This window comes from Habropoda laboriosa, unplaced genomic scaffold, assembly GCF_001263275.1.
Source record: "Habropoda laboriosa isolate 0110345459 unplaced genomic scaffold, ASM126327v1 scaffold822, whole genome shotgun sequence".
Lineage (NCBI taxonomy): Eukaryota > Metazoa > Arthropoda > Insecta > Hymenoptera > Apidae > Habropoda > Habropoda laboriosa.
The window spans coordinates 42,503-57,777 of NW_017100914.1; the positions used below are offsets into that span (position 1 = coordinate 42,503).

General features: G+C 41.8%; 1 protein-coding gene across 1 annotated transcript in view; it reads left to right on the forward strand.

The window, feature by feature from the left end:
* The window catches only part of LOC108577544 (RNA-binding protein Musashi homolog Rbp6-like), a 326,939-nt gene that overhangs the window by 24,139 nt on the left and 287,525 nt on the right, over positions 1–15,275 (forward strand). The window contains 1 exon segment of the mRNA XM_017940722.1: positions 1,503–1,595. Within this exon segment, the coding sequence (XP_017796211.1) occupies positions 1,503–1,595 (93 nt within the window).

The following is a 15,275-nucleotide window of genomic DNA, read 5'->3' on the forward strand; positions in this document are numbered from 1 at the left end:
ACAAAGTGAAATTATTTTCTCTGACGATAATTGCTGTCGCGTATAATCTTCGTCGAATACTCGTGGGTATTTATCATTTCGCACGGTTGCTTCGGGTGGAAAAGCACTTTTAATAAAATTTATTTTGTCGCTCGGTTAACAAAATTTATTGAAAATATGATAACGAGTTTCGATGCGTTTTCGCGAAGGAAATAAATATCGTTTCTGCTTCCGGTACGTTCCATTTTTCATGCCAAACATGGACACGTACGATTCCCCGGTCCTCTCTGTGTTCGGCCCCACGTTGACGTAAATATACGTGTGTCGATCAATAGCTGTTTGTGAAAACTATCTATACGTGTCCAGAAATTCGGATTTCACGTTTACAAAGCTTCGCCGTTCTGAGTGTCACCGACAATCTAATTCCATTGTTCCTGCGGACAAATTTCAATAAATAACCGTAATACGGAAAATCGAAATTTCTCGACGAAATTATCGCAGTTCCAACTGGGTTCGGTGCAATCGATAATATGTCGTTACTAAATTCGTTAATGGGTGGTTCGGGTCACACGAGAGACGAGCATCGCCAGCTCTATACTACCGAAATAGGTTTATTCTAGTTTCTTCAGCCTCTATAGCCAGAATTACCACTCGTACAGTTTTGGGAAACAAGAACAGGCAGGCGTGCGTCTGTGTACGAGTCATTTCACATCAAATCGCACAGTTTGTGCCACTGTATCGCAGATTTCTTTTTACATTTAGCGCAATTTATTGGCTGGCGTGAAAAATTAAATCGTGCGAAATTTTGTGAAATAAAATCGAATGTAAATAAGCTGACATATTGTTTCGCTTTCAATATTTTCGGTTACCCAAGAGATACTAACTTGGTCCTGGAATCATTTTAATTATACTTTTACTTCTAAAAAATGTATTCAACGTTAAAAATTCAATCTCAATATTGAGGTTCTTCTACCTCATAGATTAGTTTGAAAAAAGAACATCAATCAATATTTCTTGAAGTTTCGGGAATCTAGACGAAAAGAAAATCATCTCGACAGGTGAACATAGCAAGGTACACCTGCAGATCTAGATTCAGGAAAATCAGTGTAGACTGTGCATAATCTTAATGTTTGCCAAACAATGGAAGCAAATACAAAATTTTTACTCTAAAATGAAATTTTTCCCTAAAAGTCAATTTCAAGCTTCGTCGATGATACATTAGGTGTGCAAATTAATTCAGTGCCTTCTTTCACAAACATAAATGTCGATTTACCAAAACTCAAACACAATTTTAATGTTCAAAATGATCATTACTTTGAACGACATTTTCATATTTACTCGTATTTACATCATATTTCATATTTCCATTGAGCAACTGACGACTCACCTCTCTCAAAAAGTATGACAATTTTGAGTCTACAAAGTTTTCATGATTTTTTCAAAAAAGGCACCGAATATTTAGATATTTTCGCACGTTCACGACGTCCTTATACTAACGTCCACGATTTCTTTGCTGTTCACAGATGGTGACGAGGACAAAGAAGATATTCGTCGGTGGACTATCGGCACCGACGACGCTGGAAGACGTGAAAAACTACTTCGAACAATTCGGCCCGGTGAGTACACGTACCGTAACGTATGCTGATTAATGACATTAAGCTAGCACGTTAACGACTCACGCAGCCGCGAAACTCACGGTGACAAACATTCGACACCGTGGCCGTATATCACTGACAGTTGGTTGCGTGTCAGAACTGGTCTCGCTGGCCAAAATCATCGGCCATTGCCTGCCGCGCTTTTCTCGTCACGGATCAGCTAGACAGTACGCCGGTGATCATTGTCGCGAAACCGTCCCAATCATTATTTTCACCGAACAACGCCAACATACCGAGCGACACATGGTCGATACGATTCAGCGTTTTGCTTATTTCCTGTGCGCTCCTCTAATCCGACCGGAACGCGAAATTTGACAGGGCCAATCGCGAACAGGATCAGCCCACGCTCGCGCGATTCGCGACGTTTATCGTTTCAGCGATTCTGATGGCTCTCTGTGTGTCTGGTTTCGTTGCTCTAACTTCGCGATCGTTCGTCGTTTAATTCACTCATTTGCGCACTGGAATACTGTTTACGGTTTAAATGGAGCCTTTGGATGAGTAACGAGGATTCGATGAATCTTTATTTCAGGCGTTTTTCTATGGTCTATGAATTCTCGTTGTTTGGTGACAATTCATAATGTGGATTTGATGAATTTTTATTCCAGACATTTTTCTATGATCTATCAATTCACGTTGTTTGGTGACAATTTTTGTGTAGAATTTTGGAACATCCTCCTTTTTTTTTAATAATTTGGTTTCGATGGTTGTTCATAAGCAGAGTTGGGCAAAGTTTATTTTAAATAACGAATAAAGCCTTGGGATTTATTCGTGAACGAGGAATAACGATTTTATTCGAAGAAAAATTATTTGTTGGTCACAGGTAAATCCTGAGACTTTATTTATTATTCGAAATAACTCTACGAAGAAGAAGCATCACTAATAAGGTACATCGTTTTACATATAGGGTAGAAATTTTAAGGGAAACTTCATTTAATATAACAGTGGACCATTGACGACCTACATAGTACTTCTTCTAATTTCATCGATTATTCGTTATTTTCGAATAACTTAATTTTATTCGAAGATTTGCCGTACAAAACTTCGTTCGAAAATTTTTTCAAAATTTCACTCGAACAATGCTCGACTCTACCTCTAAGAGACATTACAGATTACCAAAATACCACTCAAAAATTTCAATCACATTTTCACCAAGAAAGCCACAAATTCCCTATTTCATCAGTTCCAGCATTAATCGTGAAATTTACAGTTCCCGCGACGGTTCGCGCAATCAGAAACCACAAAGTTATCTCTCCTTTATCACCCGTCATAATTCGCCTACGATCCCAAATACGACAAACGAGCAATCTCAATATTCAGCGTGGCGTATCTCACGGTTGAATCGTTGGTAAATACGGCGGTAACTGTAGTCTGTCGAGAGCCAATCAGAAATTTTGGCAGCTCGAGCCACGTTGCCCGCGGTATCATATTCGCCGCGTTAAAATCCTCCCTGTCGCGTTTAACTTCCGGTACGCTCTCGAGACGCCCCTCTTGTCGCCCCGGTTAAGTGATTAGGAATCGGTAGGAGGACCACCTGAGACGAGGATTTCTGCTAATTAGCCTTTATCGACCTCTGGCGAGACTGCGCGGACCATTACGCGTTATTGTGCGAACTTCTCTGGCTTCTATCGCCTCGATAATAGCCGTCGCGATTCATCGGCCTCGGTGTATGAGACAGATAATGGTGCTTGAGCGTGATTTATGGGCCGGTGGCAGTCGCCCGAAATCGTTTCACGTTCTGGCGATAACGTAAATAGAATTAACGGTTTGGTAATTGGTAATAACGACTACGATTTGCCTTTTTCCCATCTCTTCCACGATCTTCCATCCGTAGCCGGTGTGATGGGGCGGAGGAGGAGGGGATAAAATTGACGTAGTGGACGAACGTGCAGATGCTTTCGAAAGTGTCGTAAGAGAGAAATAGTTGTCTGGCACCCGAGAGATCTTTACGATCGTTTGCGTTCAACGATATGCTTAGAATTTTTAGGAGCTTCTGCTCTTAAGTGTACAATTACTTGGGGAGTATTTATGGGTTTACTGTGAATCGTGGGATTAGTTTTAGAAGGAAGTATAATTATTCGATTAGTTTTAGCGAATTTGGAAATTGTCTTAATACTTCCTCAAGAATATCATTGTTATTTTTATTTGCATTTATTAAATTTTTTAAAGTGACGGTGCTGGATAATTTTTTGAAATATTATATTTTGGAAAAACAAATTATTATTTGGATATTTTTACTGATTTCGCGATTTCTCTTCATACTCGCCTTAGTATATGATTATCACTTTTATTTACATTTATGAGATTTTTTTAATGTGAAATTTTTGGATAATTTTTTGAAATATTATATTTCGGAAGGAAATGTAATTATTCGATTATTTTTAGTGAATTCGGAATTTCTCTTAATACATCCTTGAGTATGTACTAATTACTTTTGTTTACATTTATTAGATTTTTTTAAGGGGAAGTTGTTGGATCAATTTTTGAAATATTGCATTTTGGGAAAAAGAATTATTATTTGAAAATTTTTAGTAAATTCGGAATTTCACTTAATACTTCCTTAAGTGTATAATTATTACTTTTGTTTACATTTATTAGATTTTTTTGAAGTGAAGTTGGATCAATTTTTTGAAATATTATATTTTGGAAAAGAGTTACTATTTGAATATTTTTACTGATTTCGCAATTTCTCTTCGTGCCTTCTTTAATACATAATTATCACTTTTATTCAAAGCATAAGATGTTTTTAAATGCAAAATGACTCGAATGGAATTTAAAAGAAGCCGAATATACATCGTATCGCTAAAAAGGTTCATAAAAAGAAAAAAGAAAGAAAAACGCGTACAAGTGAAACAATGTAGATTGTCGTAAAAATTGAATGGGTTATCTCGGCGGGAATAAAGCAGGGCGACCGCTGAAGTACGTAATATACCGCAATCGTCCGAAAAAGAGTCCATTCCTTCGTTCCGTTAATAAACCAACGGACTTCAAGGTATTATTAAAGATTTTACTCTCGTGAACGTCGTTTGCATAATCGTGTCTCGAAAAATCGATAACAGAGAAGAAACAAAAGAAAAAGAAAGAAAAAAAGCAGCGTTCCAAACTTTACGCTCATCGTTACACTTCACGTTTGAGCCGTCTGCGCAATTTTTACCACTGAAACATCGTGAACACTTTCGAACAGAAAAGTTCGCTTCAAAGCGTACGCGGAAACCACTCGAAACCGCTATTCCGCGGAAATACACTTTCGTCTGTCGGGTAGAGAAATGCGATCAACCGACGTTCAGATTCCACGTGAAAAATCCCCAGCTTGAAACGCAACAAAGGTTTCGTTTCTCGGTCGACGTTTCTCCAAAGTGTCGTCGTCGCTCGCGCGCGGGGGAGTGTGGGGAGAGATTTGTGCGTGTAGGTAGGTAGAGGTAGGAGGTCGAGGCACACGGTTTGAAACGCGGCAGAAACACGCAGCGAGGGAGGAAAAAAACTAGGGAAGATCGTCGGGGTCGACGGTTGTCCGCAGTTGGGTGGCACGAGCCAGAAATGGATTTGAGATATCAGAGCGAGGCACTATCTCCGGCCTAGCCTCTTGACTCATCCCATACCGTGGCAGCACGGCGCGGCGCGGCGAGGCGAGGCGGTCTCTCCCTTTTTCAACCTTCTCTCTTTTCGTTCGCCGCCGTTGAAAGTCTCGTCCGGTTCCGAATGCAGAGTTTCCTGCTCGCAGCCGCTCCAGCTCGTCTCTCCCTTGTGTGTCTGACCCACATACGGAGATACGATCATCGGGGCCGCACATCGCGTTCAGGCACACACCGACCCGGGGTTCATTCGTGTGTATGATCATGGGGTTGCAAATAGACAACGGTAAAAACGTGTGCACCGGGTAAATGGAGCTTTTGGGAAATACTTGGGTGGTGTGTGAAGCATGAGGAACTATTTATTTTAAGTTATTACGTGGTTCAGTGAACTTAGAGATGCTCGGTATTGCTGATTAGCTAGGTAACTGCTATTTCGTTGTGTTTCGTGTGTTTGAGAGGGGAAAGTACTGTTTTGGAGATTAAACAGACGTGAGGATATCGATCTCAAGTGCTGTTTAATATTGCAAATTATCTAGGTAACTGCTATTTCATTACGTTTCGTGTATGTGAGGTGGGAAAGTACTGCGTTTCGTGTATGTGAGGTGGTAAAGTACTGTTTTGAGAATGATTTGTTTTGGAAATTAAATAGACGTGACGATATCGGTTTCAAAGTAATCTCTTTGTGATCCTTGTGCTGTTTAATATTACTAATTATATTATCAAGGTAACTGCTTTTTCAATATGTTTCTTGTATGAGAGGGGAAAGTACTGTTTTGAGAATGATTTGTTTTGGAAATTAAATAGACGTGACGATATCGGTTTCAAAGTAATCTCTTTGTGATCCTAGTGCTGTTTAATATTACTAATTATATTATCAAGGTAACTGCTTTTTCGTTATGTTTCTTGTATGAGAGGGGAAAGTACTGTTTTGAGATGATTTATTTTGGAAATTAAACAGACGTGAGGACATAGAATTCAAGATAGTCTTTTTTGAAAATTATGCAGGTAATTGCTATTTCATTATGTTTCTTGTGTGTGAGGTGGGAAAGTACTGTTTTGAGAATGATTTGTTTTGGAAATTAAGTAGACGTGACGATATCGGTTTCAAAGTAATCTCTTTGTGATCCTAGTGCTGTTTAATATTACTAATTATATTATCAAGGTAACTGCTTTTTCGTTATGTTTCTTGTATGAGAGGGGAAAGTACTGTTTTGAGATGATTTATTTTGGAAATTAAACAGACGTGAGGACATAGAATTCAAGATAGTCTTTTTTGCAAATTACCTACGTAACTGTCTTTTCATTAAATTTCATGTATACGAGGTTCGAGAATACAATTTATTTAGAAAATTGAACAAACGTTAGGACATTGATTTGAAAGTAATCCTTTCGAGAATCCACACACGTATTCCAGCGTCGAATCTATCGATCGTGACATCTATTTTAATACTCCAGTTACATTACTTTGAATTTCAGAAACTGACTGAAAACGCGTTCTTTTCATCACTCCCTTTACTCGAGGAAATAAAAGAAAGTCAGGAGGAGACAAATCAGTCGAATAGGAAGGGTGCTCCAACGTTCAAATCGATTTTGAATTTAAAAACTCTTTCTCTAGAAAGGCTGAATGTGAGGGAGTTACATTATCATGATGCAAAATTCAGCTTGCACTCCTTTCGCTCAGTTGACAATGTTCACCTTTTGCATGCAAATAGGGACAAGCATAACACTTTGAAAAACATAAAACAAAATTTATTCCCCAAACTTAATCATACTTTACTCCCACAACTTGTACTTTACAAAAGTTACGATTTCTTCGCGGAATTCCTTATTATTTAACTAAAGTATCATCGATTCAAATCTCCAAGTCTTACCCCAGTTGGTTCACCAATACCCAGACGCGAACAATGTACATACAGTCGCAAATTCGCCACGTCGATCGTGTACGGCTGTACAAACAACCGCGTCCATGCTTGGATCGCAAACATACCAACTGTAGACCAGATCCAACATAGTAGACCATATCCTTATATCGTTTGCTGGCCGTTTCAGGTCAGTTCTCCGCAACCCTCGATATCCCGCGTCGACTGGCGTGCGGCGAAGAAGGGCGAGCCCGAGATCTCTGTAGATGAAATAGCCGCGGTATGAGTTGACTGATAAAGCTAATGGTATTGCTGGTAAATTTGTTATATTCAGCTTCTTCGCGATACACCGATATACCGCTGGAAATCGTAAGCGAAATGTTACCGTGCTATTTCTTCGCGATTCAGTTGGTTACTTGGAAAATTTTCCCTTCAGATTCGAAGAAAGGAACGATTTCTTTGTATTCGATATTGAAATGAGAATTTTGAGTTAATTGAAAATTGATCGAATGTTTAATCCATATATTGGGAAATTACAAAATTTGGAAATTTTTAAAAAGTATGTTTCTTTATCACAACATGGTAATGCTTCGATGAAATTTTTCTTCGAGGTCGGAAGAAAAGGACAAATCTCTGTATTCGGCATTGAAATGAAAATTTTGTGTTAATTGAAAATTGATCGAATGTTTAATCCAAATTACAAAATTTTTTTTAGACATAGTAATGCTTCGATTAAATTCACCTATATTTCTTGCAAAAAGGATAGAAGTAACTTGGTCGTTACTTCGGTCCGTGAATTTTATTGTCGCGAAATCTCAGATTTTTACTAAATTGCGTATCAAGCCCTATCAGAGTTTCTATCATGGCTCGACGAACGTTGTAGTGCCTTTCATTTCTTAACCTCGTTTCTAACCATTCCGTAAAGTGGTCGAAACGAAGGAAGAAAGGGGCGAAACCGGAGAAATAGGTAGAGGAAGAGAAATAAATTCTTATCCGCGAAACGGCGGAACTATGAGTTGTCCCGAGTGATGATATTTCCAGTAACTGCATTACATTTATTTGTATCATAGAGTTCCTTCACGCGAAGGGAGCCGTGTGTATCGTCAGCCAAGGTCGATAGCAAACACAGATACCATCGAGGACGTAAACCTTATCAAGGATTTTGCCCCATAAATCCATCCTGTCGATCGGTTGAAAGGAACAACCGCGTTTTTCACGGATTACTACCGTCTTATATCGAGCGTAATGCATTTTTCGCGTTTAAATGGGAAATTCATTCGATACCACTATACGTTACGCTTCTCGAAAAACAAAAGGTTACAATCTCTACACGATCGATACTTCTGCAGCACTCCATTTCTCTCTCTCTCTCACACACAAAGAATATACATTTCCTAGTTTCCCTTCGTCGTTTCTTCCTTAGCAATCGATAATGCTAATCATACCAAGGAGAATCGAACTTTTTCCAATGTGAGGTACGGCGACACGTAGAACGAGACTCGCGATAACGAACCAACGAAGTCAACGGTTCCGAACCGCGGAGAGAGAGAGAGAGAGAAAGAGAGAAAAAAAATTAACGAGCACCGTGTTTCATCGATGCCCACTTTCATGAATTTTTATACGGGGCGACAATCAGCGGAGGGCTGCATGACGCCCGGCCGCCCGCGTAATTAGCCAGCGTGTTATTCACGCGACCGATGCAAATCTCGTCGGACGTAAATCGTAACCTCTTTGGAAGCGACGACTTCGGCTTCGTTGCACGTCGAAAGTCGCGCGATTTAAAACTTAGATGAGGGTATTCGACGACGTTACTTGAAAAATGAATGGGGATCCCCAAAGAGGCACGGCTTAATTGCGCTCGCTTTCAACTTCCGACATCCTTCGTTCGACAGCCACGAATGGGGAAGAGGAGAGAGAGAGAGTGAGAAGGCGCGGAAGAAGAGGTCTAGAAGACCAGGAGAGAGCTGTGTAGGTGGTGCAGCAGACCGGAGACCTCTTTGACGCGGTGCTTAACGGTCGACTTGAAATTAAGAAATTAAGAATTAACGCGTTGTGGGATTGGTCGGTCAGTCCCTTCCTTTTTTTTCTCTCTCCCCATTCTCGTTCCTTCACTCTCTTTCTTTCCACCTCGTTCCTCCTTTTCTTTCCCATCTTCCGTTCTCCTCGTCGTTTTTTTCTCATACCTCCTTCCTCCTTCGAACTATCGCCTCGACGAGCTCGTTTAATTCCAGGCCGCAAAGCGAACTTCGCTTCCGAGCGATCGTTTATCGATGAAGGGCTCTGCCAGGCCGACGAAGCCTCCGGGAAGTTTACCCTTCGCTTCCCTAAGCTCGCTGAAAAGACAATTACGTCATCGAGATTGGTCGATTGGAGGCACGAAGATTGCTTCGTTTTATCGGGCACCGGCCTCCAGTCGAGAGAGAAACTTCGACTTCCGTCGTAATGTATTGCGTTTACTTATAGCCGTGCGATCGCTTCGTTTGCTCGAACAGTGTCGGGTTTATAATTGCTCGTTGCACGCCAGGTTGAAGATTCCTTCTACCTCGGGTTGCGCCGCTGTTTTCTGCAACATCCGGGCTGTTTGGAGAAGAGGAGATGCCAGTGGTAGGAGACTTTGTTGGTCAGACACGACGGCGAAAGCCCGAGAGATGGTTTACGTTTCTGCTTATCGCGCTTTCGTTCCCTCCTTTGTTCTCCCCTTTCCTATTCCTCCACCTTATCTCTCCTTCTTCGTAGACGTTCATCGCGGTGTTTACACGTTACAAAAAATTGCCGTTTAATCTCCTTTCCGCCTGTCAATATTTCCTTACTTTCACTTTCTCACGGTGAAAAACGGTGAACTGTAAACTTCGTTATTCTTCGTTATTCAAGAAGAATTGAATTTGCTCGAAATACTTCTTCACTACTCCCCAGTTTCCTCCTAAAAAAGTACGCACACTAAAACATTAAAACTTCTCTTCCTCGTAAAACCGTCTAAATACAAATCGCGTTCCTCCAAGAACAACACGAAACGACGAATCAGCCTCTGTTTAACACAGAAAGAAAGCACGAAGCTCGCGTAACGTGGCATACATACAACATTCGCTCGGCGGGCCATTTACATGAATCGCTAATAATTGTTGAACGCGGCCCTCTCCCCTATCTCACCTGTAGAACACAGTCCGGCCGAGGTGGCGGTTCCGGGGACAGAGCGGGATTTCTCGAATGTGCCGGACGACGCGCCTGCGTGGATGAATAAATAAATTTAATGGCGCTTGTCACGTAGCAAAACGGGATAAATTCCGGGCGTCTGACAGCCATTTAAAACAATGCCGTCGCGAATACACGCCATTTGTAACCCGGTGCTTTTGTTTCACGTTGCTATTCATTCCGGCATCGTCCGACACCAACCTACAGAGGCCGTGAACGAACCCCCGGTTTGCTCTGGTTCGCCTGCCGTTGATAGCGCGGTCTCTACGCGCCGCTGTCCGATTCACGATCCATTTTTTATCACGGTAGAAACGCAATTAAGGCAGTCTCGATAAGGCGAGAATCACACGGACGCGTAGCATTTGTGTGGCTCGTCCAACGATGACCTTACCACGCGGATTTATTCCGCGGAAACAATCGAGGGAGGTTATTCGCGAAAAAATTGCCACCTTTGCAAGGGTGAGGAGGTGTAACGAGGGTATCTGTCGGTTGCCAATGGCCCGCAATAAATCCGCTATTATCGTGGCCGGTTCGCGGTTTAATTGCTCCGCGAGACGCCTAGCCTCGTATCGATTTTACCATTAACATTTTTGGACGGTGTGCCTCGCCTCTTTCTCGCCCCGTCCCACCCTACACTTTTCACCCGTGTTTCGCCCGTTCCACCTCGATGCGATTTTCCGGCGTCTACGACCGGTGTGCTCCGAAAACATTATCGTCGCGGAGAGGGGAAGCAATTTGTTGGCTGTTCTTATTCCGCCGTTTTTAGGCGGTGTACCTCCGCGAGAGAATTTAATTGCGAACTGGAAGGAAAGTAACTGAAGATTTAAGCGGTACTCGTGTAAAGCGATTACCCCCTTCTATCTTTTTCTTTTTTTTCTCGCGGAGGCTCGTTCGACGATCGTTTCTACCTCGCAAGTTTCGACTAATTTTCCGGGGTTTTTTCTTGTTTTTGCTGGATTTTTTTTAGCTGAATCGTTCTCGCACGTTCCGGAGGAGGATCACGCGTTCAGGCGAGAGCGTTCATTCTTCGGGGATGAAGGGAACAGGCAGAGCGTAGGCGTTGGGGCGCGCGGAATGAAATTTATGAAGGTCCTTTATTCCAGCACTTAGGGGGTCGACTTAAGTTTGAGCAATTTATTAATTTCCTCGTGTTTCGGTACCCCGTTCTGCCCTCTAGGGAAGAGAGATCACTTCTCCCTGGAGACAGTTTCTTTGTGAACTGGTCCGGTTTTTGGCGGAGAGGTTCTTGATCGATTCTGAGATTTTCGTGGACTTTGAAGGTCACTTCGTACATATACAGGGATAGATATCTTGGTTTTCTATGTTCGAAAGGAATACTATTCCACAATGTTCTCTTACTAATTTTACAAATTTAACTTCTAAGAAAGTTGTTAGTTTTTTAATTATTAAACGGATGGAATAATTGTTATAGCAATTATACTTTGCCATTTGATCATGGGTTTTTTCAAAAAAACTAGATTTTGCATTTCCCCGGAGAACGTTGAAAGAGCGATATAATATCGCTTATGAAAATTTTCTTCGTCGAGCCGTCGCGGGGGGAGAAATATATTCGCGACAATTCCGTAATTGTGCGACGTGCAATCGTCGTATAATTGTCACGCTAACGACAATTTCCCGTGGAAATTTCTATGAAAGAATAATTTAAAAATTAACACAAAACTGGAGGAGAGGAGGGCAGGGGGGGGGGAAGGGAGTAGTAGCGTATTCGATAACGATTAAAATTCTATTGTCAAAGAGTCCTTTCATTGAAAATGCTTACCGTTTCAGCGCAGTGGCACAAGAAATTTCCAGCCGAAAAATTAAAAACATTATCCTAATTGCGCTTCAGAGCGTCGCAATTAAAATGTTGCTTGTGCAAAATGAAAATGTGTCACGCTCTAAAGCGTCGCCGCTTTGTTCCGCCTCCATTCATATCCTCTCTAATTAGTTCGTATAATCGAACCACTGTTCTATTAATTTCCTCGAACACGGCCCAGAGGCCTCGCAACACTTCACACGCGTGTTCTTCATTCATCCGTTTTCTTTCGTTGTGTTCCCCCGGGGCTGAAAATTGTTATTCGAAAAGCGTAATTTGAGATCGTTGCGAGTTCACCTTTATACCGGGGGCGCAATTAACTTTACCAGTTATACACGTTTATTAAAATCCTTACTTCACGCGAGAACGCACCCGCCGCGTTTCGTTTATTTTCCACTCGGCGCGAACCTCCGAAACGTTCTCCTTCCGTTACACATATTTTCCGCACGCGTCCGGTGAAACAACCGAGATACCATCGTCTTCGTGATATCGAACGATAGCGCAAAAGTGTAACATTCGAGAACGCCAACTCGTTTAGGTTGACAGAGAACCCACTTTCTCAACTTTTCAAGGACGTAAACTCGACGAGATTCTACCATCTCTGTTGTAACTTTGAAAATTTGACCAAAAGATCGTAACTCCAGGTCAAGTACGATATCAAGCTCGCGTAGTCGCGTGGGCGTCGTTTCTGACGTCTAAGGGAAGCGTCCTCGCGCGTCACGACGCCAGCGTGACGCTGAAAAGCTGGCGTTGCACGGTGTAGTTCGTTCGGAGGCTTCATCCGCGTGCGAAGCTTCGCGTTTCTCCGACAAAAGGGGGGAAAAGGAGGTGTGGGAAGAAAGGAAACAGGCGCACGGGGACAGACGGATACAGAGAGAGAGAGAGAGAGAGAGTGAGAAGGAGGAGGAGAGAAAGGGCGAAAGAATGAGAGACGTCGCGGCAGCTAGCAACTCGTATGCTCGGTTGTCGCAGCTTTTGTCTGGCGATGCAAGCATCATTAGCGTCAGGCGTAATGAGCACACTAATCACCAACAGACTGCGTTGCGCCGTGGCTGAAGCACCCCGGGAGCTGAAGAAAAAAAGCATCGCGCCTTGCAGGAGACGCGACGGTGGCGGCAAGAGGGAAAAACCGGAGAGGGCAAGTGGCAGAAGTACGCGAGAAGGGGGAAGAGCGCACGGCGTGTACGTGCGCGGAGAAATTCACGGGAGAAGAGTGGTTTCCCCGCGAGAAATGCGGATAAAGGGTGGTTCAGGGGGTGGCTGGCTGTTGTCGCGAAAGAATCACCCGATTGTCATTTGCTGTTTCGCTGAAATCACAGTTCATGTCGATATGTTGCACAGGTCTTAGGACATTTCTTCTATTTTGCTGTTGGTTCGTGTACAAGATAATTTTTTCTTTTTTTCATGAGAATAGGTTGAGTTTTTGAGCAGCACTGGTTTCGATAATGAGACTTTTATGGTTGTGACTCGAAGACGTTACTCGAAGGAGGGCATCGTTTGGTTCACGAAAATATAGTTTAGAGGTGCTACTGAAAATTGTAACGAACCTGAAGAGGGGTGTCTTCGCAGAAGAAAATATGTAATGGTGACTTGATGTCAACCCGTTGCCATCGAACATATTTTTCGATGAAGAGATGCCTTTTGTATTCTTATAATATTTTTACAGTTAAAGTAACGAAAGTTCCTATTTGGTAGTCGCTGACAGTTTTTCGCAAAAATAGAGCCAGCTCCTGAACCAATTGTCGATAGCATTTTTAAATTACATCTTCCTGACCCTTGTCACATGCCCTTTTGAACTATATATAAAAATTTGTGCAATTTTATCATCAATTGAATGATTTTCCTCGTTTGTAGAATATCTTGATTCCCCTTTTCTTTCATTTTATCGAGCTTTCGTTGAAATACATTTATTTTCTTATTAATTTAGTATTCAACAGTTATTCGGAGTGAATAAGCTTTCAATTTTTTAGAATTTATCAATAGCGTTCATATAAAAATTCTTCATTTCGGTATCAAAATGTCTTCAACAGCTCTTTTTCATGTCGTCTTCAATCTTTGACGATTTTCTTGCCAAATATTCACATTATTATATACATATACATCATTACAAACCAAAAATACTGCACAATGTAAATTATTCTCCCTGTAAAACGTTGCAAAGAATGCAACAACGTACAATTCCCTGTTTCCCATAAACTGACGTTTACAAAATTTTGCGGGAGACTTCAGGTCGAAAAAACGGACGAGTGAGACAAGTTCTGGTAAACATTGGAACGTAACACGTTGAAAATCGACGTTCTCGAAAATCCTCTCAACGTGGCGTATATTGAAACGCGAAATAACATTTGATCGATCGGAAAACCACGGAAAGTTAGCTCTATGAAACCTCAATTTTGAAATCGAATAGCGCCAGTGTCGCGTAAAATTCGAATTATTCAAATATTGGATTAGAACTATAACAGTGAAATAAATAGAAAATCCGGGAATGGCAACGAGTCTCGTTGATTTTACCCAGCGGACGGAAAATTCGACTGGTACGCGTCGCGTCGCATCCCGGGAAACTGTAGGAGAATGAAATTTAATCTGACAGAATCCCCCTTTGTTAATCTCCCTTTCAAAGAGCAAACTGCGAACATTCTAATTCGCTGTACTTTATTGCGTAAAATTTCACACGCCGGGGGAACGTGTGCGCAGTCCGGAAGATATACGCCTGATACGTGTGGCCGCACGTGTTTCGCACCGATGAAATTTTGGAAACGGCTTCTCGCGGTCTTGCATTCTGGCCCGCCGTCAATACGCTGGAACAGGCTTGCTTGATTACAGTAATTATCGTGATACAGATTTACGTATTTGTCATGTCCGCCGCGGGAAATCCGTTCCGTTAGTCATGCTGGCCAGCAGATTCATTACTGTAATAATTACATAAATTCACGTTACGTTACCGCTAATTCGTAATCAGGTATTACCATAATTATCTGTTACGACGATTCATAATTGCGCCGCGTTGACGGTAATATTGCCAAGGACACGTTTCACCCCTTACTCGGCGTGAATTTAATTAATCGTAATTGCCCCGCTATACAAATAGCTTCTTTCCACTCTTTCTCTGTATCTTCGAGTACTTTTAACCGTTCCCCATGTTCTTTTAATCTTTTCTTTATTTCACACCATTTAGAATTTTACTTGGAAGAAAATTGGTATTATACGT